This window comes from Podarcis vaucheri, assembly GCF_965113315.1.
Source record: "Podarcis vaucheri genome assembly, chromosome: 9".
Classification (NCBI taxonomy): Eukaryota; Metazoa; Chordata; class Lepidosauria; order Squamata; family Lacertidae; genus Podarcis; species Podarcis vaucheri.
Window position 1 is genome coordinate 19,876,960 of NC_138767.1, and position 25,649 is coordinate 19,902,608.

Below are 25,649 nucleotides of genomic sequence, written 5' to 3' on the forward strand. Positions count from 1 at the left end.
ACCTCCCTCTTTATCTGCTGGCACTTGTGCACACCAGACGGGCAGCACTCATCAGAGGCATAGCTGGCCCTTCCACCCTGTTCCTCCAAAAGCTGTTCCTTCTGTTGTTGCAGGAGTTGTGTGGTTATTGAACTTCACAGACCTGCTGGGCTTCGGCGGTGAAAACACCGTCCAAAACCAGCAGGGGTGGAGCTCTGCGGCTCAGAGATATGGCTTGCAGAACGAAACCTGCCGGCTGGTTGCCATGGCGCCGTGACATCAAGATCATTCCTTATTAATGTCAGTGGGGTCTTTGACTGAAGTTGTTTGTAAGTCAAAGAGGGTGGCGAAACTCTGGGAGGAAATGTTAGCTGCACCGCAGCCGGCTGTGAGAAAGAGAGAGGAGGTCAAGGCAGCAGCCTGACAGACGAGATGACTTGCCCTTAATTACGTGAAAAGAAAATGAAGACAATGGCCAGATTGCTCGAGATTCACCTCGAGACTGTTTGGATTTGCTTTGCTCCCCCCCCCTTACACTTCATGAGTGAGACGGCAGCACTTCAAAACACTTTGGAAATAAAATTACAGAGTAATGGCATTTACTCTGCCACTGTATCTCTGGGCAGTCAGTAGGTCAGTTCCTCTGATCTGAAGTGAAGCAAGCCCAAGTCTACTTCTCTCACACCAATTTTGATTCTCCAGAGCAGTGCTCACAAGTTAATTCGAGAGTACATAATGAAAGTCCATTGTATTTGTCCATTGTATCAAGTCTTTGTCGGTAGAGCATGAGACTCTTAATCTCAGACCCAGGGGTTATAGTCCCATGTTGAGTGAAAGATTCTTGCACTGTAACAGGTGGACTAGATGATCTGCATGGTCCCTTCCAACTCTACTATTATATGACTCTAAGTTTTCCGCTGATTTCAATAGATCAGTGTTACACGCAATGACTTTTTCTAATACACAATATAACCTTTTAGCCCAAGTCCAGTTTAGAAAAGTTACATGGGGTTAGATGTGTGAACCGCCCTGAGGCCTGCAGGTATAGGTGTCGGAAATCAAGCCTTTATCAGGAGAAACTGGCAACTCTCCCAGGCACCCAGCTTGGTCTCCTGTTGACCTCCCTGTCTGCTTTCTTGGCAAGATCCAGGCAGAGGTCGCGATAGGCATTCCTTCTCAGCGTGAGAAGAACACACCACTCTTTCCTGCCCCCCCAGGCAGGGGAAAGAGATAGACAGAAACGTATTTACATGCCTTTATTTCTGTCTTTGCAGCGTTACAGAAAACATGACTGCTCTCTTCAAACTCCAACAGCCGAGAGACAAACTCCTCCTGTACTTCCTGTACAGCTCATATTACACTCTGAGCTAATTCCGGTGCTTCGCACTGTGAATAGACTGTCCCTCTGTTTCCCACGGAACAGTCCCAACATTCCCATTATGTTTTGCTTTCAAGCTAGCAGTAGCTCGCGGCTGCATTGCTTCAATATCGTAACAATATCGTGGTATATAAATTCAATCATCATCATCATCATCTGCCTTTGCAAACCTGGTACTCTCCAGATGTTTTGCACCACAACTCCCATCAGCATTAGCTATGCTGAAGGGAGTTTCAGAACATCTGGAGGGCCTTGGTTGGCAAAGGCTGGGTTGGGTCCAGACTAATTGGTCCTCGCTGAATTAGTTCCCATTGAATTAGCCATGATTCCAGTTCAATTTATTTCAATGGGGACTAACATGCCACTTTGACTTCAGTATGCTGTATACGCAGCTACCTTAGTTTGGATCCAACCCATTGTAACAATCTGTTTGAACTCCTAAACATATTATTTGGAAGTAAGCTGCCCTCATTTAAGTTGCATTTTATTTCAAGGAAGATAATAAGGAGTGTTTGTTAAATATCAATTTTATTTATTTACTAAATTTAATATCCTGCACTTCAGTTTGGTAGCTTTAAGTTATGTAAAAAGCGGGGAAGTCAGCTTGATACTAAGAAACTACAAAATATTAAAAGGTTGAGTGAGTAAGACATACTTTGCCTGGCATGGAGGACAAAAGATTCAGTGGTCTCTCTGGAGCAATACCACTAAGGTCCTTTCCCTAATTGCTACTTGGGCTCAGAGAAGGACATCTGAAGGTGATCTTAATGCTTGATCAGGTTCTTATGGTAGTGATCTGTCCCAAATTTTATATTAGAGACTTGGAAACAAATGGGTTGCAAGTAGGCATGGGGCAGAAGTTTGGTTCAGTTCACTTTTAAATGTGAATCTACCTAATTTGCACTTTGTGAAACACTATGTGAATCGAAACACAGCCATTGTTCTAGGCGCATTTTGCCACAGGGAATTTCATTGGTGCAAGCAGTTTCTGAACTCTGGGTGCTATACTGCACCTAAGATTTCAGATTAAAACTGCAGAGTGGAAGGAAAGGAGGACCTTTTTCTGCCTCTCCACTTCCAGCTACTCTCTGAAGACTGAAGAAGAGACTCTCTTCAGAATATTATGGGCGTGGGCAGGGGAAGGACTAGATCATGTGAAAAATAAACATGATATTTTATCTGCAGTTCATTCATTTTCAGCTTTCTATTCTTGTTATAAAAAAATGTGCCTAGACATTCTGTTGTTGTGCCCATAACCTAGGTTTAAGGTGCCATTTAGCTCCTAGCTTTCAGATCTCAGTTTCTAACACTGGTGGGAATGTGGAGAACTGAACTTATGACTGGAAAATTGGGAGAGAAACTGAAATTGACAGATTTGTCCATCTATAGTTGCAAGTGATGCTGTTTAAGAACTGACATAATGTGCACCCAGCCCAGCCCAATTACTGCATATATATTCTTGACTAACTGATGTTTTAGGGTGACCTTATGTACAAAACATTGCAAAACTCTAATCCGGAGGTTTACAAGAACATGGATAGCAGCACCCAGCCTATCTCTGCCCATGAGGTGTTGCAGCTGGTGAACCAGCTATAGCTGGCGGCAGATGTTTCATATCACCAATGCCACCTAGGCATTGAAAGACAGGGCCAGATCTAACAGCGCCACTAACCTGTAAACCTGATACGTTAGGGGGAGAGTGACCCCAATCCATAACAATTGAGCATCACCTCCCAGTTTATATAAACAGAGACTAATGTCCATCTTGTCTAAACAAGATGTGGTTTTACATGCCTTTTTCTCCTGCAGTCCTTGTATACGGGCATTCTCCAGGCAGAATTGTAAGATTATCTCCTGATGCATCATTAAGCTGACTCTGGAATGCTTCTCAGGGCCTAACTACACATTATATTAGCTACATAGCTGTGTCTCTAAGTGCAGGATCGTATTTTGAACATTAATTGCCAGTGCAGGAGACCTTGTTGAGTTTAGGATCCTTCAGTAGGGGATAGTGAAAACAAAACAAAACAAAACAAAACAAACAAACTTTCATTCTGTCCAGATTGCTCCTGCAATTTGCAGTTAAAAAATGGTACAAAATGAACTTTTTTCCCTATGTAAATTTTCCAGTGCACTCCCCAATCCAGCTTTGGACCTTTTCAGAGGGCAAAATATGTAAGTAGCACCTTTCACATTTGCCCAGTAGATGGATCGAAGATGACTGCAAGATCACCCACCCCGGTTTAATGGATACCATACACATAAATTACTGAACCCAGTTAAGTAATATTGGTGACTGTGGGAAGCGGTTGAGTTTCCTTACCTCTGATACTGAACAGTTGAGCTGGAATATCTGCCCTTCTCCTTCAACCTGCCGTATGCAAAGTTTGCACACCAGCTCCAGTGTGTTCAGACTGAACCTTTCCAAGGTGAAGGTACAATGCAGGTTTCTTTGACATCCACTCCAGATATGGTAAAAGGGAATTTCCTGTTGGAGAAGTGATAGCTATAAGCCTCAGGTAGATAAAACTCTCAAGCAAGGAGGTGACTATGGCTAATAGCAATGATAATGTGTGATGTCCAGCTAAGTCATACTCAGAGTAGATCCATTTATTTCAGTGGGTCTACTCTCTGGATATGATTAACATTGACTTCCATCCACTGTTTACTGGCTTATTCACAACCAACTAAAGATAATAATGCACAGTGCATACTTAACTTAAGCTTACCAGATTTAAAAAAAATGAATCCGGGGACACTTTTCAACTTCAATGGATTTTGTATGGGGACTGATTTGTAAATCTGGGAACTGTCCCCAAGAAACGGGGATGTCTGGTAACCTTAACTTATAGACTTCTGTAACAAAAGGCATGTTGAAAGCTGCTAGCTGAGATCATTGTGAGATAAATTAATGGGGAAGCGTGTTTGGCATTCCTTGAATTGCTCCTTTTAGTACATGGGCAAAAATGTAAAGGTTTTAGTTCCTCATATTACAAATATATGTTTCTTCTACATTCTTGGCATGAACAAAGATGAACCGTGTCAGAGCAGAAACAGAAATAAACACTGAATCTACTGGGGAGGAGGAGGAGGAGATCTAGTTTTAAAGTAAAAGTAAGGTAAAGGTAAAGGGATCTCTGACCGTTAGGTCCAGTTGCGGACATCTCTGGGGTTGCGGCGCTCATCTCGCTTTACTGGCCGAGGGAGCTGGCATACAGCTTCTGGGTCATGTGGCCAGCATGACTAAGCTGCTTCTGACAAAACCAGAGCAGCACATGGAAACGCTGTTTACCCTCCTGCTGGAGCGGTACCTATTTATCTACTTGCACTTTGATGTGCTTTCAAACTATTAGGTTGGCAGGAGCAGGGACCAAACAACAGGAGTTCACTCTGTCATGGGGATTCGAACTGCCAACCTTCTGATCGGCAAGCCCTAGGCTCTGTGGTTTAGACCACAGCGCCACCCGTGTCCCTAAAGTAAAAGTATTGGGAACCTAAGCATACTTGTTCCTAGGGAGCCACTGCATATTTGGCTTTAAAGTATTTTTGTACATGCAGGTGAGGTACTGAATCTCTAGGCCTTTCCACAGCATTCTTCTTAGCACATTGGTACAGTAGTTGTTTCTAGCAGTTCCAAATGCTTACCTGGTACTTAGCCAGCAGCTTGCTTTTCCAGAGGGAATGGGTGATATCATGAATGGATAAGCGGAGGTTATGAGTGCTACCCTTAAAATGCAAATCCTTTGGTTCTTCTAGCAGCTGTCCACCCATTTGCCGCTCCAGCTGTAGCACCTCCTGAGTATTGAAAGAAAGACAACATCCATTTAACGGTGGGTTTTTTGGCGTGTGTGTGTGTGTATGTTTAAAAAGATTTTAGGCTGATTTTGCTTCAACAGACTAACACAACCACCTCTCTGGACATTACTACTAGACAGCATCATAGGAAGACATTTGTTATACATCCCTCTACCAGAAAAAGGACACAATCAGAATCCATTTCAACAGTGAATGGAACAGTATTGACATTTGTGTGGCTCACATATAACACTAAACCCTGGATTGTTTAACAAACCATAACAAACCATGGGTTCAGATTTCATTTGTTTGCTAGCAGTAAACAAGTCAAAATTAAGCCACTAATCAGGGTTCAGACAATCAAACAAACCATGGTAGAGTATTACATGCAAACCAGACTACTGTGTCATTCTGCATTCTGCTCTGCCTGAGAGGTCTTCAACAGCATCTTATTCTTTGCCTTCAAAAGACTTCAGCTCATATTATCACAAAATCCCAGGTCACTTAATCAGTTCACCACTTTCCCCTCTCATTACAAATACATGCACAGAAACAGGTAAAACTTTTGAAATCCAGTATAAAATGTGGTTTTGCTTGAGCAGTGCAATGCAAGAGCATTATGTTTGCCATGTTGTCTGTTTAGCATAAGAGACAAGTCTGGTGTCCCAACTAACCTGACCAGTCTTAAAGTCAAAATGGTGTTTGTCTTTACACTATTAGAAGAAAAGGAATGTAATTAGAAAGCTTTTAGAATTAAGGTTCTGCCAATCAATCAGTTCCAGGTTCATTTGAGTACGCCTTAATTACCTCATGAAGACGTTTTAAAGAGCAAATCGATAGTAATTATTTGATTACTATCAACGTTCATTACACCCAAATTATCTCCCAGTTTTGTCTAAAGGAAAATTTGTTACATTTCCTTACAGCAAACTGATGTATGCCCCACACAGACTGTCTTGGTATATACCATGAAAGAGCTTCACTTACACATGCATATGCATGAACTTGCTAATATAATTCTACTACTACTAATCATCATTCGTATAGAGCCTCAGACATTCAAGTCAATTCACAGGAATTTGCTGCCTAAGGCAGAGCTGCATTGTTCCTGCCCTCAAGTTACATTACCCAAAGTTAGTCAAGTTATATTAATACACCCACAAGTGCCTCTCCTCCTCCCTGGGAGTAAAAATACAACAATAATAAATTAAATAACAATCTGCTGCCTCTTTATGACATTCAAAATCTGTTGCATTAGGTGGCCACTTCACTCTACCTAATGATAGGGCTGGTCCTGTATTTCAGACATTTATTTATATGCATGCCAATCCGATGCCTGTTAACTTGGAAGGGAGACCCACTGCGTTCAAACTGTGCATAAGAATGCAGCCTTGATCTCCTATTTCAAGTACTTTTATGCTTTTCCACTCTAAGAGTCTCCAGAGCAGCTTACAATCAGATCATCAAAAATTATACCACTAAGTAAGAATTTGAAACAATGCTCTTTAATGGCACCTGATCTTGCAAAAAGGCCTCTTCAGTGGAGGGCTCAGCAGGTTTATATGGGGAAGCACTCTAGGACCAAGCTATTTAGGGATTTATATGTCAAAATCAGCACTCTGCATTGTGCACGGAAACAAACTGGATCGATGCAACGGTCTACCTGCCATGCTCTGAAGCAGGTGAAATCTTCAGTCTAAAAAACCCTGTCCACTGTACACATTATATTTATCTAGCCTGGGTGTTTCTGGGACATGGATAGATGTGGCCAATATATATATATATTATAAAAGGCTGCAGTTGAGAGAGCAGACCCAGGAGTGAAAGGCATCTCATGACAAGAGTGTTACTTGTGTACCCAAAGGAAGGTCTGGTCCTAAAACTGTGAAATCATCTCCCTAGCCCAGGAGGAACCAAATAAATGCCCTCCAGGGGCTGTTGGCCTCCAGCTCCCATCAGCCCATCACCCCCAGGCAGCCAGTGGTGGCAGGCACTGTAATCCATCAACGTCTGGGCGGCACAACTTTGGCTGCCCTTGCCCTAGAGAGACTCCCTACACAACATAACCTTCAGAGATCAGTCGAAACATTTATTTAAAAAGGCACGTGGGGCCACTCTGAAAATGAATTCTTACTGCTGCTGTTTCCCTTCCTAATTTATAGTGTATGTTGGTTTTATGATATGGCTGTCATTTTCTAATATTGTGATTTTAATGATGCTTTGTGAGTTGCCTGGAGGGTCCCACTGGGACTATAAAGTGAGATGCAATTTAAACAAAAATAGACACACACAACTTAAGGAAAGCCACGTGATTCCAGACTTGAATACTGCAGTGTGAAGCTTGGCTGTGGGGGAGCCGTTCTCCACGATTCTAGAGTAACCGAGACAGCAAATACACAGCTGGCCATGAGCACCATCAGGTGGAAAGGTGGGATACAAATTTAACAAAAGAACTGGTCCTCAGTCTTGCAAACTGTGGTGCAGAAAGGTAGAAGGAAAGGAAATTGACAGCACTAAAGGGGACAGTTTGCAGTAAGTTTTCAACAGTTTCCGTTTGCATTTTCTTAAAAAGGATAGTGGTAGGGGTCCTTCATTTACCCATAAAGAAATGAAGAACAGTGGCTCTAGTTGACCCACATTGCACATTCCTACCACATCTCACCATGTAAGCTTTATTACTGATTAGTGCTGGATGAGACAAAAACATTTCTGCTACCATTACACAAGGAAGAAAAACAAGCCGTTTTTACAAGGAACAAGGCATTATTTATGACACGTCATTAGGCTTTGCTGCTGCACCTAAGACTTTGGCAACTGTTCAGGGAATGCTTCAGCTGAATAATTTGAGGAGTAAGTCTGTCAGGAGAAATGCAGCATTGTGCCTTTTATAATCAGAACGGCTCTTCAGCCTTTGGTGAATGTTTGGGGGGGTATGTACATGACAAGCCATGGATGATTTATAAATAGCAATATATGATTGACAGCTTAGGAAAATTAGCACACAAACACTCTATACGGACACTGTATATAGGAAGGGGTTGTGAGCACATATTAATTATCCATAAAGTTGGGTCAATGGAACTCCCACAAATGAAAAAGTCACTAATGAAGAATCCATGTGAAATGAGTTCACCATTTCTCCTCGCTCCACTATCTTTTATTTCTTGTTTGGTTCCATGGACCATTCCTTGTCTTCGTACCAATTAGAAACAGGCCAGAATGTGATAAGAAAAGACAGTGCTGGATAGACAATTCAAGGCAAAAGCTCCACACAAACATTCATCCAGGTGATGCTTGCAACAGGCTTCCTCAAACTCGAACACTGGTCTTGCTAGCTAGGGATCATGGGAGTTGTAGGCCAAAAACATCTGGAGGGCCAAGTCTGAAGAAGCCTGATTTACAGAGACCTTTCACACACACCATAGTGGGTATTGGCAGGCTGGTAATCCCAGGGCAATAGTCTTATAACCGCTAGAAGGGATTCTACATTAATTTAAAAAATAGGAAGCTTGCATTTCAATCATATTTCAGTTTGTGTCAGGAGCCGGAGTCCAACATAGGTCAGCAGAAAAAACACGGTGTCAATGAAGTTAATTCTTTATTCAAATCAACCTAAACGGTGCAGGCCTATTGATCCCTGCCACTCTTCCCAGTAGGTCTTGCCCTCAATGAGGCAGTTGTGAGGACTGAAGGTCCTTCCCACAGCTGCCAAAGTCCCCTCCTCTCAAGGGTCTTTTCCAAGCAGTCATAGACAGTATCTGCACACAACCAATCTCTGCTCTGCTCTTTTCATTTCTCTGCATGATCTAGGAGACCAGGGAGAGAGGGGAGCTGATCACAGAAGGAGCGGGAGACCAGCAGCCTGCCTCACCTCTGTCTCCTGGCTGCCCTGCTCTCCTGCCTCTGATTCTGCACTGCTCTCTGCCACAGCCTCTTCCTGCTCACTTCACCAAACCCTATTGCCCCTTCAGCTTCTGACACCTCCCAGTCCATTCCCTCTTCTCCCTCTGGCCACTTGTCGTTGTCCCACTACCAATCCCCTTGCTCTGAGCATTCTTCCACCGGGGGTTTCCCTCGGGGGTTCCCCAGCTGGTGCCTCCCACCACTCCTCTGCATCCAGCTAGTCCCTGACAATCTGCTTCATTTTTAGTGTTAACTGTATAAATCAACCTCTAGGGTCCCCATGTATCTTGCTTCATAGAAATCAGTCTTCTGTCCAAAGTGCAAGTCCTTTTAAAGATAAAGAAAAGAGCAGGGGTCTTTAAATCGCCTATCTATAGTTAGCAACTGGAAAGAAGACAGTTCCTACTATGTTGAGATGTACTTATACTTAAATTGCAGCAATTGTTCCTGCATTTGCATCTCCACATATCAATTAGCCTATGCAAATCTTACAAAAATCCAGGTCGACTTTTGCCCTCTTTTTTTGGTGCTCTTGCTTGGCGATGCCTAAGTGACCAACCTGAACTCCCCATGTAAACTAATGAAGGTGATGCAGGGAGCAGGGAGCACTTAAAGAATTTGATTGTTTCAGCTGCAGAGTGTGCAGAATCCCAAATTTAGCCTGTCTCCTTGGCATTATCCGGTTGACAACACTTCCAAGTTTGAGGGCTTTTTCTGACTGGTCAGCATGCTGATTCAATGCAGCAGAAGCCTGAAAGCCACATGACAGCTGTGACAATCCCTGCTGTTTCCTGCTAGGTCAAACGACAGTCCACAAACTAGCTAAATCAGCATTGGTGGCACCATCTTGCAGAGTAATGGAGTACTGCTATCTCACTTTGCATCTGGCCTGCCTTAAGGTAGCTGCCTCTGCTTTTGGCTACTGTTAAAATGGCATATGCAGCACACAAGCCATGTGCAATGGCTTGTCACATGCTTTGCAACTCCACTATTCCTGCTCGTACTTTATAAAACACCTGGTGAACCACAATGTATTGCTGGCATGCCACATATGGTCCTGTGGGACATTCGTTGTGCTTAGTTTTATTATGTTACTCAAGATCTGCACATCTGCAAAGCAAACCAACAGAATACACACACATGCACAAATATATATACATGCATACATACTTGAACGTACATACATAGATACATGCACAATGTTTCTGTATGCTACTTTTATGCAGACAGTGCATATATGGGCAACCAACAAGGACCTGGGGAACAGCCTCATTGGCTCCTGCATATGTCAGCAGGTTAGATGCCTCTATTACTAATTCTCAGAAGATGTTTTCCTGTGCATGCAAATTCTAGAGAAAATGAGAAGACACCCATGGACCATGTGGACTAAGATGGGCAGATAGGAAAAGATTATTGTCTTTGGGAGACTCAGACCTTGACACTGCTTAGAACTTAATCCCCTTTTAATGAGTCCAGGATGCAAGTAATAATATTATGATGAATAAAATGCAGTAATTTTCCAAGAGAAGCTGTCAGACAATGCCCCAAATAAACCCCATGCAGAGCAAGGAAGCTTTGCTGGCTTGCTTTTTGCAGCTGCAGGCAGATAATAGTTTTTAAGAGAGTTTAAGATGGTATAGCACAGGTAGTATTGCCCATGGTGTACTAATTTGTTCTGTTCTGCTGTTACCTGTTTTCAAATAGGTGTTGCAGGTTTTTTTAACCACTCTACAAATACCTACAAAATTGGATTGACCTGTGGTGACATGGGAATGAGTGCACACCCACCAAGGGCAACACCTCTTTGATACTACCTTCAGCTTTCCAAAACCTATATACCTTGTCTTCATCCTACTCCTTCAAACACTTCCCCCCCTGTGTTTCCAATCGCTACAGAAACCAGTCACTCTGCTTTTGTAACAAAGATAGTACGCTTTGATGTTCTGGAAGACATGGTGCCAAAATGCATTCGGAATGAAAATTGAATTTGCTAGCAAAGCATTATAAAATGCAAACATCTTCTAGGCAGAGGTTATTGATATTGCTATGGATTCTTGTTATGTAAAACTCTTGGGAATAATCCACTCTGTAGGAAACTTGCAAGTCGTAGCAGTAAGATACTGGCAATCCAGCCAAATACTTAATGATGGGAATCTAAACTTCACATCAGTACAGTGGTACTTCGGGTTACAGACGCTTCAGGTTACAGACGCTTCAGGTTACAGACTCCACTAACCCAGAAATAGTACCTCAGGTTAAGAACGTTGCTTCAGGATGAGAACAGAAATCGTGCTCCGGCGGCATGGCGGCAGTGAGAGGCCCCATTAGCTAAAGTGGTACCTCAGGTTAAAAACAGTTTCAGGTTAAGAATGGACCTCCAGAATGAATTAAGTTCTTAACCCAAGGCACCACTGTATAGCTGTCACCAGTGAAGGACCTTTACCATGATGCAGCAAACCTACCTAGGCTTTCCTAGTAGTGCCTCTCATTTTCCCAGAGCCCAATACCCGTCCTGGATCCCCTGCCTTCTGGCTTCCCTTGGTGGACACCTCTGACCACTGCTGCCCCACTCTCTCTACAGCTCCCCTTCAAACCTGCTCTCTCTTCCCATCACTGCCCGCTGGGAGCCCACCCAGCCTCCTGCAACCATACAGTTGCCTCAGGCCGAGAGTGGGGCATGGGGGGGGGAGCCTATTCTGCTATGGCTAGAAGCTGCCCAGCCTCCCCGGATCACAGAGTTCATGGAGAGTGAAAGTGATGCTCTCGCTTCCAGTTTCCGGAATACCACACACACTTGAACACGAGCCAGTATTGCCTCCCTTTAACCTGCAGGAGACAGTGAGAGCCATCAGGCAGGAGCTCTCACACCTTGTGGCTAGGTGGGCAGGCTCAGAGATGTAAATGGTGGGTCCAGGCCCCTGGGAAAGGAGCGCCAGGTGCTAGCACTGCAGCCACAGAAGAAGAAGAGGAGGAGGAGGAGTTGGAGTTTGGATTTGATATCTTGCTTTATCACTACCTGAAGGAGTCTCAAAGCAGCTAACATTCTCCTTTCCCTTCCTCCCCACGACAAACACTCTGTGAGGTGAGTGGGGCTGAGAGACTTCAAAGAAGTGTGACTGGCCCAAGGTCACCCAGCAGCTGCATGTGGAAGAGCAGAGACGTGAACCCGGTTCACCAGATTACGAGTCTACTGCTCTTAACCACTACACCACACTGGCTCTCCACACTGGAAGAGCCCGCCACACTCAGGACACTGTGCTGCCGCCACATGCTGAAATGCTGCTGCTGCCTACCATACCATCTGCACCTCAGAGAAGCGGTTCCCCAACGGGGCGTCTGTGCATAGCCAAGTGATGAGACAATGGCCAGTGCCAACAGCAGTGGCACCATGGGCAGCTGGAGCCCTTGCTGTGTGCACCAAATAACCCCCCCCCCATTCCCTCCCTGGACGTCATTTTAGGCATCCGATTTCCATACATGTCTGGAATTTTCCGGATGCATGGCAAGCCTAAACCCACCCTATATTTGATCGCAAGTGTACATGGATTAACTTGCAGGATAGAACTAGCACCTGGTTTTATAAGTTTATTGCAATGATGATTATTGCCTAAAGGGTGATGCAGATGGCAGGAAAGAAAGATTACATCTCCACCATCATTGTGACTTCAAATAGTTCTTCAGCTGAGGTCTTCTAAGTGGTCAATGGGCTTTGGGGATCTGGCCCAAATGGTGGGCTACTGGACCCCTTGGAGGCCTGCTGTAGCAAATTCACAAAAGCACTTACATACAGTTGCTCCAAGTAAAATGCCACTCTTAGTAGAGTTAAGGAAGAGATGAAGACCTGGGCCACTGAGCCCAATGGGATCCTCACCTGTGCTTTACTTGTTAGCTCATCTCTGAGTGAGGTTTGTACCTCTCCCATGCATAAAAGGGTCTTTTCAGCAGTGGCTCCTCAGCTATGGAATATCAGTTAACACTTTCCCCCCTGCACCGGCTAAAAAACTTATCTCTTTCCCAAGGCTTTTAATGCTGTGGCTCCTTGATGCACTAGGACACCAATTTCTATAGTTAGCAGGAAGAGAGGTAATATTGACTGATATTTTTTTATGCTTTCTATTGGAACCATTTAATTATTTTTATTGGTATATTGTTTTATGGTTAGTTTGATTTTATATTTGATGCACCCCATCCTGGGATCACTTGCTTGATGAAGAGTGGCTTGAAACAAAATAAATAAATGAAATGAAATACATTTAAATCTGCATTATATAAGGCCACATGCACTGATAGGGAAAGCAGCAGCTGAGGTACATTTCAATTGCAAATTCTCAGGGCAGAAAACTGCAGACAAAGTCACAGAAGAAAGTAATATAACAGCAAGCACTTGATTAACAGCCCTGGTGCTTTTTTAATCGTTATCAACTATTTACAAAGAGGCATTTATATGTTTTGCATCTCTGGGGAACTGGCACTTAGCATTAAAAATACATGAACCACCAATGAAGTTCTGGTGAACCTTATGGCCTGTTAATAATGCAAAAATCTCAGAATCCAGGTGATGATACAGGTAAACAAAAGAAGGAAGAATGCTGGGAGAAGAATTAGCTTAATGTACAAGAGAAATAATTATGGAAAAGGCAGTGTTGGTTCTTATCTCTGCTTTCTTTCTTTGCTCCCCTCTGTATTATAAAACAAAGTATTGTACAACATCCGACCTCATGCACAAAAAACGAAGTCTAAAAAATGCACAATAGCTGTAATCAGGAGGCTAATATATGGTAATAGCAGCATTTAGATCTCCACACACACAATTCTAAAATGAATGAGTCTAATTATTACCTTAAGGGCATCTTGGGTGTCATCCAGGCAGTAGACACGGATATTATATTCCAAGGATGAGCAGATCAGTGGACCAAAGATGGCCAGCTTGAGACGCTTGGCAGCTGCTTTGGTGATCGACTGCCCTACCAAGGCGTAGGTGCTGAGAGTTTCTGTCAGGATATGGCAGGCCTCTGGATCCAACTGAATGTAGCATGGGGTGGTGAAGTTTTCTTCTCCAACTGCTACCACATCCTAAAAGGTGGGAAGTTAACAACACAAAATAACAAACATGATCAGCCATATGCATGATGGGATTTATCCAGCTCACTGTTATGATTCAGGAACCACCTACCCAATTAAGCTGCATTCAAAAACAGGAGGTGTCTGATAGCAGAGATAGCCAAGAAGCTGAGCATCAGGGGCCAGCATTCAAATAAGTTTAGGGACTATATCTTTCGGGACCTTTGTTTTTTATTTACTTATTTCTAGAAGCATGAATTGATGCTTTTGAATTATGGTGCTGGAGGAGACGCTTGACTGCAAGAAAATCAAATCTATGCATTCTTAAGGAAATCAGCCCTGAGTGCTCACTGGAAGGACAGATCCTGAAGCTGAGGCTCCAATACTTTGGCCACCTCATGAGAAGAGAAGACTCCCTGGAAAAGACCCTGATGTTGGGAAAGATTGAGAGCACAAGGAGAAGGGGACAACAAAGGACGAGATGGTTGGCCAGTGTTCTCGGAGCTACCAGCATGAGTTCGACCAAACTGCGGGAGGCATTGGAAGACAGGAGTGTCTGGAGTGCTCTGGTCCATGGGGTCATGAAGAGTCGGACACGACTAAACAACAACAAGAAGAAGCATGCCTAACATGAGTCTACCACTAAAAAGAAACACTAGTTATATAGATACATTGACTTCTAAAAGAAAGCCTAGCAGAAAAGGTGCACTGATCTATTTCTAAAAAATCATCTCGTGAATGCCATCTCACTCATTATATTTGCAAGCTTACTAAGGAAGAGCATAAGTGAAGATCAAGAGCATGGACAAAACTGACCTGCATAACTGATTATGCTTGTGGACAATTATCCTGCTCACAGGTCCATATGCAAGACAAAACCATAGGGAAAGGGCCATAGTGCAATGGCAGATGACCTGCTTTGCATGCAGAAAGTGCCAGGCACAATCCCTAGCATCCCTGAGTAGGGCAAGGAAATAAATACCCCTGTCGAGATCCTGGAGAAGCGCTGCCAGTCAGTGCAGACAGTAGTGATGGACCAATGGTCTGACTGAGAGGAAGGCAGCTTTCTATCACTGGATCACAGACAAAGAGATACTTTTGAATACTTTCCCTGCTTATTTTTCTGTGCAATACTGCATGGGGACAAAAGGTGTCTGGTAAGTTTGGTTCAAAAATAAAACAAGAACAGAGGAATGTTCAACTGCAAATGTTGTATCTGTGACACACGGCGCTCTGATGAACCTTCTCTCTGCAGTCTCCAAAGGATGCTGCCAATGCTGATGATCCAGGGAAATAGGGATGCTGGATCTGGTTATTTCCTAGCTTGGGAACAGATTCAAGACTCTGGGTAGAGGTGATGCTGCACATTTGCAAAGGTGACACCATCCTTCCTAAGGGCTAGGAAGAAAGGTGCCACCTGAAATGCTGATTTTACGCACCCCTGCCAGACAAGTCATGAAGCATTTGTGCAGGCACTCATAAGGCTGACCTGCCTCCAGCCATGCAAACATCTGTTCAATTGAGTAAGAGCAAGAGACAGGAGATTGGTTCCCAAAAAGCGTGAGTGAGGAAGCTTGCTGAAGGTGAGGCTTACTATGCAAGAACCTTGGTGATTGTTTGCAGACTATGTGTGTGATTCTGGAAACTAGTTTTAACAACTGCATGGTCATGATGAACATATGAAGTTGCCTTCTCCGGAAAAAGAGCATTGGTCCATTTAGCCCAGTCTCAAGGAAGACAGAGAGCTTTTCACAGCCCTGAGCTTCTGGATTCAGAGATGCCTCAGGGCTTCCATTAACGGATGGAACAATGTATTTAGCTGTAACTGCTTTTTGGGTTTTTTATAATTATAATTGTTTTTAGAACGTTCTGTTTTAGAGTGTTTTAGCTTTGCTTTTAAATTGTGTTTATCTGTCCTGGGTTCCTTGGGGATATAAATTCAATCCATCAATCAATATTTATTTTTTTTATTGCATTTCTATACTGCTTCACAGCAAGGCTCAATGAACGAAATACAAAAATGAAATATAAGCAATAAACACAATGAAATGCCATATACAGAATAAAAGTAAATAGCACACACAAGGAATAAAAGACAGGGACTCCAACTGAAGCCTAATTCAATTAAGGGCTCTTCCACCACATTACAGAAAGCAAGAACGCTTGCAATGGAGTTTCTCAGTGCACATGGGGAATATATGCAGAAGAGGCAGAACCTAAGCTGGGTAGGACTTTAAACACACACACAAAACACTTGAACTGGGCCTTGAAATAAACAAGTAGCTTGTGCGTGCAAAACATGTGTAAAATAGTCTGAGCTATAATTTTCCCACAATTCAAACCATTGTCCTCTGTCTGCAGACCTACACAGAAAGGCAGAATCAGTGCCATATCTGCAGCCCTGCTGGCATAGATATCCGGTCCAGCGGTGGCGTCATGCTGCCATTATTTAGAATAGCCAGATAATTTACCACAAATGACTAATAACTTGTCCTGAAGAGTTGTGGCAAGCAAGCAATTATGGTGATATATGTTGAAGGTCTGTAGACTCACCTCCCACTGTCCCTGGGCAGTTTGGTTCTTCAGCTGGATCTTCCAGTCTTCCGTGTTTGGTTCCGCACAGTGGCGCATTGTCAGAATGACAGGGCGGGTCAGCAGTGCTCCTGGAGGTCCACAGCTCACCACAGGGGTCAAAAGGGTTTGGCTGTCTTCTACCGGTGGCCTGGCAAGATTATAGGAAGGGAAATCCATGTTCTTCACATGATTTTAATAAATATTATGTAGAAGCAGGTTTCTTTTTCAAATCTATCACCATAGTTATTCCTCAGTGCAAGATGTGATGTTCCTTAATGTTTAAACCATTGCACAAGAAGGAAGCACGCAAGAAAAAACACAAAAATCCCAGAACAATGGTAGCCAGCCTTTTTGCAAAGTTCAAGTTGACTAAAAACTACAGAAGTCTTTGCCAATCAGGTGCTCTCCAGAGGTTTTGGACAACATGTGCCACCAGCCCCAGTAGCTCAAAACATCTATAGAGAAACTTTAATTAATTGTATTTTTTATTTTAGATTTATAAACCGGCTCATGGCTGGAGGTCATCGAAGCAGCAGACAAGATAAAAAAAATAGGATAAAACAAGACACTTGACTTCTAAAAGCAATAAAATCATTTCTATGAAAACAACCACATATCTGCAAATATACAATGAATGTTCCGGTGGCAACTGGGTCACACCCTCAGGGAAAGCTATCTTCAATATAAACGTCGTCAATGACTGTCTAATTTAGGCTGGTAAGGGATGTGGGTGGCGCTGTGGGTTAAACCACAGAGCCTAGGACTTGCCCATCAGAAGGTCGGCGGTTTGAATCCCCGTGACGGGGTTAGCTCCCATTGCTTGGTCCCTGCTCCTGCCAACCTAGCAGTTCGAAAGCATGTCAAAGTGCAAGTTGATAAATAGGTACCTCTCCAGCGGGAAGGTACACGGCATTTCTGTGCACTGCTCTGGTTCGCCAGAAGCGGCTTAGTCAACCTGGCCACATGACCTGGAAGCTCCCTCGGTCAATAAAGCAAGATGAGCCAACCCCCGAGTTGGTCATAACTGGACCTAATGGTCAGGGGTCCCTTTACCTTTAAGTGATTCCAGAGGGTGGTTCTAGATCAGGGGCAGGGAACTTCATGCCAAGCAGTCAAATGTGACTCTCCAAGCCTCTCTAGGTCACATTCTCTCCCCAAACCAAGCCCATATTGCTCCTTGTCTGCACTCACCTTGAGTGCTTCTGCCTGGCTAGAATGCATCATTTGATCATGTTTCCTGCTCTTCTGGATGGAGGACAAAGAGGTGTGCATTTGTAGAAACCTCTGGCTTTTGCATGGCTGAATTGTGACCATGCTTACTACTTTCATGAGTCACCCAGATGTGTCTACCACCTTCCCTAAACTATAGACTTGTGGCCCCAATCTCATTTTATATGGTCCTCAGCACTTCCTGAAGCTGCTCCATTCTCCTATCCCTCCAGAGTCCCTTCATTCCTTCCTGCTTGTTCCTCCTCATTTTTCTTGGCTCTTTAAAATGTTCTCTCCCTCTTTTTATGTCATTGCCATGGTTCGAAAGTTGAAAATAATAACACTGCCTGCACACAAGACCTAGAAATGGAGGGATTCTGTACTATGGATGAGAAAAGGTCCAGCAGAGAAGGGAGTAAGCTGCACTTCCAAAATATCTATCAGCTATAAAGACTTCAGCCTAATCCACACATCACAGTATGCCAAACTAAGGCTTACCAAGGTGATGCAAATGAATGCTTCGGATTACTTGTTCATCGTAAAAGGCATCACTGTACCGTCCGGGTTTAAAATAGTTTAATTGTCATGACTCTCTCAAGGAACACTGGGAACTGTAGTTTTATATAAGGTTTCTGAGAATTCCATTCCCTACCTAACCTTCTCAGTGAGCTACAAATCTCAGGATTCCCCATGGGGAGTTCATGCTAGCAAACTGATTGTGCCATCTGTCAGTATGTTTGCGATTTAGTTTGCAAAAGTGAAATCTTGCTTTTTGACTGACATGCAGTTTCAACAGCTATATTCAAGGAAAAGGAGAAAGAAGAGCGTAGAGTGAGAAGAGGGAAATGAATCACTCACAAAGAGCAAATGGTAACCCTTCCAGTCAGGTTAACTAAAGGCTTTGCAAATTTAAAACTCTATTGTCTTCCTACTGCTGTCTTGCTCTATTAATTTTTTTTGTTTGCCTCTTCTTCCAAATTAGGATTTCCCATTTCATTCTTATCACTTTTATCCTCCTCCATGTTTAAATTTTGAAAAAGGTGAGCAAATTTCCCAGTAACTGAAAATGATTCACAGTTTTGTCTACAGATCCAAACTGAGACAGAGAGGATGTCTGTACAGGCTTTTAATTATTTGGATTTTTTATTCACAGCTGCTAGGGTGAGCTAATAAAACTCGTACGATGATCAAATTAATTCTGTCAAATGCATTCCTTAAAAAGGGTAAGTGTTTAAAAAATAATTCTCCAACTCCCGACTCATAAAGGGATCTCACAAATATTATTTTAATATTCTGCTCCTTTTCAATATCTTTCAATATCTGTTTGCCAGTCACCCACATCACAGCACTCTACCATCACCAAGAGATGGCAAATGTGCTCTGGAAGCTGCTTTTAGTAACATCACATGGTAATCACAATAGTGCTAGACCTTTGCAAAGATTCAATAATAATCAAATGCATTACTTGCCCACTTAAATGAATGGGACTTAAATGTGCTCAAGTTTGGCTGGGTTCTAAGCCTCATAGAGGGAAAACAAAGTCTTTAAAATGGTGCTCTTTGCTGGGTTGCCAGGTGATGTGACCAAGCTGAACATGGTTAGGATCCAGCCTAAGTCCCTCTTCTCTGGTCCCACCCCACCCCACTCCCAAAATGCCACTTTTGGGGAGACTTACACCAGTCTTGGGATGCGGATGGCACTGTGGGTTAAACCACAGAGCCTAGGACTTGTAGATCAAAAGGTCGAATCCCCGCAATGGGGTGAGCTCCCATTGCTCGGTCCCTGCTCCTGCCAACCTAGCAGTTCGAAAGCACATCAAAGTGCAAGTAGATAAATAAGTACCGCTTTGGCGGGAAGGTAAACGGTGTTTCCATGCGCTGCTCTGGTTCGCCAGAAGTGGCTTAGTCAACCTGGCCACATGACCCGGAAGCTGTACGCCGGCTCCCTCGGCCAGTAAAGCCAGATAAGCGCCACAACCCCAGAGTCGGTCACAACTGGACCTAATGGTCAGGGGTCCCTTTACCTTTACCTTACACCAGTCTTGACTCTACCAGCTTCAGCTCAGCTGGCGGAGCCAGGATAAGCAAGTTCCACCTGCGTATATTGGGTTAAGCCAGGGTTGGAGACTTAATGCTGGCTGAACCTGCTTATCCAGGGCTGGCCCAGGATGTTTCACCAATTAAGGCCATTCCCCTGTGTCCTCTGCCGCCATGCCCCTGCCTCCTTCATGGGTGAGGGGCATAGTGGTAGGGGGCATGGCTGTGGAGGAGGCGGGGCATGGTGGGTGCATGACCCAACAGTGAGCAGTGTGTTCCCTGGGCCCAGATCTTCTGCCAGAGGCAACCACTTCACATTGTGTTATGGGCAGCCCAGCCCTATGTTTCTCCCAGTGGATCTTGCCATAGGATTGTTCCCTAACAATGCAACCCTTTGCATGTCTATTCAGAAATAACATTCATGTGTTTTCCATGGGGCTTACTTTGAGGAAAGCATGCACTGATCCTTATCTCTTTGCTAATAAAGTACTGGTTTATTTTACAGTTGCTAGAGCAATTAATAGAATAATTTGAAAGAATATATATCTCATTCCTTTATTATACTTTGCGATTTAAATCTGTAATTAAGAGATGCTAAAGAATTGCTATGTCATATGGTAGCAGCAGCTAGCTTTCTTTATGCTGAGTACTGTAACGAAAGAACAATTCCTATAAATGAGGAATGAAAGAAGATAAATTTCATTGATATGAAATTAAGGAAAAATCAACACGTAAGAACCAAAGAAGGAAGACAAAGATGTAATTATTACAACAAAGACTGTTGTTTGTTTCTCAAGTTTTGAAACAGCAAAACACATACTTTTATTGATGTTAATCAAGTGATTAATGTTCTAGAGATTGTCGCTGACACATTACAGCTCAGAAGATGTTTAAAAAGGTGTGCTTACTATTATTCGTAAGGATAATAATATAGGGAAGTTTCGTTTATGTATTTTTGCAACAGTATTTTTTAAAATAAAAATATCTCAAAAATAACAATGGGCATAATTACATTGGGATGGCAGAGAGTCCTGAAACGATGCTGAACTTACAGAATTTTCCTTGCCATTAACATGTCTTTTGGGGAGAGTGAAGCGAGATCCTGTGAGTATCTGACAGCAACACTACCATTTCATATGGACCATTAGATTCCCATGCTGATGGCTTACTAACACTTTCACTGACACCCTCAGGCTTTTATGTGCTTTAATGGGAAGATAGCACATGAGAGGCCTCACAGTGCTTTGGCACCCACAACCTTCATCCAGCAGAAAGAGCAGCTTTATTATTTGGCCAAAGAGTGAATGCTGTCAAGCTCAAGCGGAATGAATCTAGGGAGATTAGAAAGAGAGATAAAAGTTCTGGAGCATGGAGGTGCAAAAACAAGGAGCTGGGATGGAGGCCTGGAGGAATAACACATTTCTGCTTTTAGTCTGAGCTATTAAGAGCTGCTTTGTCGCATTCTGAAGTGAGGCTCACGGGACGCCATGTTTGCAGTGAATTAGCTTTGCTCAGAGAGGGCCCGGTTTTCTCACGCCTCTAACACTCACAACACAATCTTATGCATGTTTACCTTAGGCTACAATCTTAAGCACAGGTATCTAGGAATCAGACCCACTGGACCCAATGAGACTTCTTTCCAAGTACAGGATTGCAGTGCTGAACTTGGCTTGTAACTTTCCATTGTTAAAATCAAGCTTGTACTTCAGTACTCAAACAACTACCACTGATGATTATTTCTACTGGTGTTTTTGTAAAATGTGCACTTGTGATAAACCATCCTAAATCCTGGATTTCAGAATGATGCTGGTCTGCCATGCTACAGGCTTACATAGCTCTTGATGGGTTTTTTGTGTGACAATTTTTGGAGGTGGATGTGTGGGAGGGAGTTGGCTATAACCCTGCTGAACAGCACCTTCAAGGCTGCTGCTTCCCCCCACCCCTTGAATACTGGCATGAACCTGAGAGCTGAGTAGCTGCAAAATTCAAATTCCTACACTGCATGAGAGAGACCTCTGGTTAGATTTACAAACACACACACACACACACACACACACGAGTGTTCCATTTCTGGGTCTGCTTGCAAACCATTCTGTGGCCTCAGCAGCTTTTCCAGTCTTGTGTCGATACAGATATATGCTGATCAGAACGCTGTGTTCACACACTTTGCCTCCTCCCTGCAATTAGCGCTAAAGCAAATGCACTGTAAGCAGAGCCTTCTTTTACCTCATGTTTTCTTTTCGGTGAACTGTCACATACATTTCATAGACTCTCCCCTGGGGAACGGCCCCTGCAGGAATCAGCAAACTTACTCCTGCAGAACAACAACGAGAGAGAGAGAGAAAAGCAGATAAAATAAAGAGTGGAAAAGAAAGGCAGGCTGACCTTTTGAGGAAGAAGCTCGGGAACACATGGCTCTGCATGCCAAAATCCCACTCAAAGCAGGGTGCTTTATGGCTATCTTGATGCTTTTACCTGGCAGTTTATTACTTGTTGATGCCTCTTCCGCTTGTCTCCAGCAATGAAGGAGTCGGAAAAGGGGGTGTTTCCCCCTCCCTTCTTGTTTTATTTAAGGAACAAGCAGATGGCTGCTCTGTTGCTTACATTGTAAAAATGAAGGAGGAGGAAACAACAATTACATCTACTATTCCAAACAGTAGTAATGGGATCATTTCCCTTGGCAATTCTCATTTAATTAAACTTTTAGAAAGGCCAGCAAAGCATTGCCCCATGAAACAACAGGAGCATTTTTTTTCTGCCACCCAGAAGATATCAGTTTATCTGGTCACCATCTACCATTCAGATGTGATAGTCAGTCCTGAATATTGTTGAATAGGGCATGGGGAGCTAGGAATCACTCCAAACCAGATCCTAAAATAAATGAAGGAAGTTAATGGAAGGAAAGTTTCATATCTGTTCAGCAACCCCTTGCCTCCCAGCCCCCAGCCCCCACTTATCTCATGTTCAGGGGAAGAACTATAACAAACAGATAGAGCTTCTGCTTTCTTGCAGAAGATCCCACGTTCAACCCCTGCTTCCTTCAGGTTGGGATGGGAAGACTGGAGAACCACTGCCAGTGACAGTATTGAGCTAGCCATTGCTCTGACTCTGTATAAGGTAACTTCCTATGCATTTCCCTTTGTTCAGGAGGGCCCTCAACATCCTGATAAGGTGCTGTTGTTGTGGGGGGGGGGGTTGGGGGGGAGAAGGGAAAGGGAAGCTTTCCTTCCATGACCTTCCTTAAATCAGTATGCAATGTAAAATGTAATGCAATATGTGTATGTACAGTATGTAACTAAAAAACCAATAAAGATTATCTTGAAAAAATAAATCAGTATGCAATATCATAGAATCATAAAATCATAGAGTTGTAGAGTTGGAAGGGACCCTGAGGTTCACCTAGTCACTGCAATGCAGGAACATGCAGCTGTCCCATACAGGGATTGAGCCTACAGCCTTGGTGTTATCAGCACCATGCTCTAACCAACTGAGCTATCCAGGCTACCCTTTCCCAGATGTTCTAAATGGGTGCAATGGACACCTAGGAAGGGCGGGGTGGTGGCATTGTGGCAGCATACTCCACCCCACAGCTGCACACATTTGTGAAAATTCCTGAGAGCCCACATGCATTTAGTTAAATACACAGTACATTCCCCCTATACAGCTAGAAACCCTTCCTTTGCAATGCTCTGTGTGCATTTAAATGTACTTCTGAAAATGACCATTACAATCCTGGAAAAAGAACTTTCCCTATCTGAAACCCCTAAATATTGCATAATAACTTTCAAATACGAAAACACATATGTATTGAGGGGTTTGATGCAGCAAGAGCAACACTTTGCACTGGAATCTGCGCTGAGAAAAATAAAAATCTTCGTATTCTATGCATCTTCCTTTCTATCCATGGTGTTTACAGCAAACTGAAACTTGGAATGACTAAATTGTTTTGTAATTAATTTGTCCTTTTATGTCTAGTGCCAACAGTGAGGCTTTCTGCCTTGAAGGTTGGTTTGTCTTTTGTTGCTGCATGAAAGAAAAGGTCAAGGGTTCTGAATCCCACTTCACACATGGAAGTTGAGAGGCCAATGCTTCTGAAGGCAATGACTCAGAGCTTTGCAATTTTCTGCTAAAGAAGGCCAGGGCTTTGGGGAGCGAATATGTGTAATAGCTGAATAAACCCAAATTGGAGAAAGCACTCTTTGGTCTAAACACAGAAGATATAGATTTCCAAGAGTGACCTAAATAATTTTATTTGCTGGGGTGTGTGTGTGTGTGTGTGTGTGTGCGTGCACGCGCATGCGCGCGCACACACACTTTAAACCATATTTTGGACACATCAGTCAGTTTAAAAAATAAATTTTAAAAAAACCAACTACTGTATTTGAAGTCACTTACCTGAATTTGGTACAATCAGATGACCTCCAAGAGAGTTGAAGGTGCTAAAAGCAGTGCACGATGGGTCTGTCTGCCGTGCAAGACTCTGGTTTTTAATGTTTAATGCTTCATTATCCAGCAAGGATTGAGTGATCTGTGGGGAGAGTTTGGACGAAAAGTCGGACAGCTCATCCTGTGGAGTGACTGCACCCGAATTGTTGTACACCTTGATCTTCAAGTTGGGAAGTGGATCAAGAATGGGTGAGTTGGTCATTGGTATTTTATCTGACACATCATGCAAAGCGTAGACGGGGCCTCTGTACATGGCTGCAGCAGAAGTGAGGTCTGGAGGCACAGCTAGGAGGTCTGTGTTAATAAAAAAAAAGTAATATGGAAATTATTATGCATAAGATATACTCTTTACTAGGTGCAATATTGGCTGGAGTTAAAAAAATAATGTGGCTTTGTGGCAGATGAAATCCAGCATGAATATCTATATCAAGGGTAGCTAATATGATGCTCTCCAGATGTTGAGAACACCAGTTTAGGTAACCCTGATTTACATGGAGACATAGTGAAGACTGCTTGTCTGGGGGGCGGGGAGTTGCTATTCCTTACTTGATGTATTGAGAGGCGATAATCACTGGCTTTTAGCTGGATCCATATGATTTACATCCTTGCTTTCATCAACAGGTTAAAAGGGAAATTCATTCTAATTGAACATACTACTGGAAATAATGAAAATAAAGGAAAGTATCTCTCTAACCTTAAAGAGTTCGTCTTTTTACTATACAAGTCAAAGAATATTTCAAAAACTGCAACAACTCCAAAGCCTGTTTGAAAGGAGACTAATGCAATTCAGGAAAAAATGAACATCCCTATTACTCTACCAAGTCTCTGAAAACCAATAATTTGTTTGCATTAGGTCAGCAAAGCTACAAAAACCCAAGACTAGACAAATCCCATAACTTTTAATATTGATTTTAGCAGCAGAACCCAAGCTCAGAATTTTGAAAACTGTATTTCTCTTCATGAAGCCCAACAGCTAGCAATAATGAAACCCCAAATTCATGCCAAAATATTAGTAAAGTTTTGAAGTGTGAAACTCAGAATTATTTTTCTTTCAGCTCCTGCCAAGTATGCTTCGTTATTTATAATTGTGTTTCTGAATGCAGATTCTCTCCCCTCAGTACTAATTTTGACGCAAGTTTCAAAGTGCCTGGTTCATATGCACTTTGTTTGGTTATATGAAATTTCTATAGTATAGAAGTAAGTGTACTAGCAAATGTTTAATAATGATGGTGGTGATGGAGCAATAAGTCAGGACTGGATTTAAAGTA

At 43.0% G+C, this 25,649-nt stretch overlaps 1 protein-coding gene across 3 annotated transcripts in view; it reads right to left on the reverse strand.

Annotated features, from left to right (window-relative positions):
* UNC5C (unc-5 netrin receptor C) overlaps positions 1–25,649 on the reverse strand; it is a 319,406-nt gene that overhangs the window by 14,399 nt on the left and 279,358 nt on the right. For all 3 annotated transcript variants that reach the window (XM_082236367.1, XM_082236368.1, XM_082236366.1), the window contains 6 exons: positions 24,331–24,675; positions 22,162–22,249; positions 16,670–16,838; positions 13,895–14,128; positions 5,003–5,152; positions 3,681–3,845 (listed from right to left, as the gene is read on the reverse strand). In XM_082236367.1, coding sequence (XP_082092493.1) covers positions 3,681–3,845; positions 5,003–5,152; positions 13,895–14,128; positions 16,670–16,838; positions 22,162–22,249; positions 24,331–24,675 — 1,151 coding nt within the window. The remainder of the gene's footprint in view (positions 1–3,680; positions 3,846–5,002; positions 5,153–13,894; positions 14,129–16,669; positions 16,839–22,161; positions 22,250–24,330; positions 24,676–25,649) is intronic.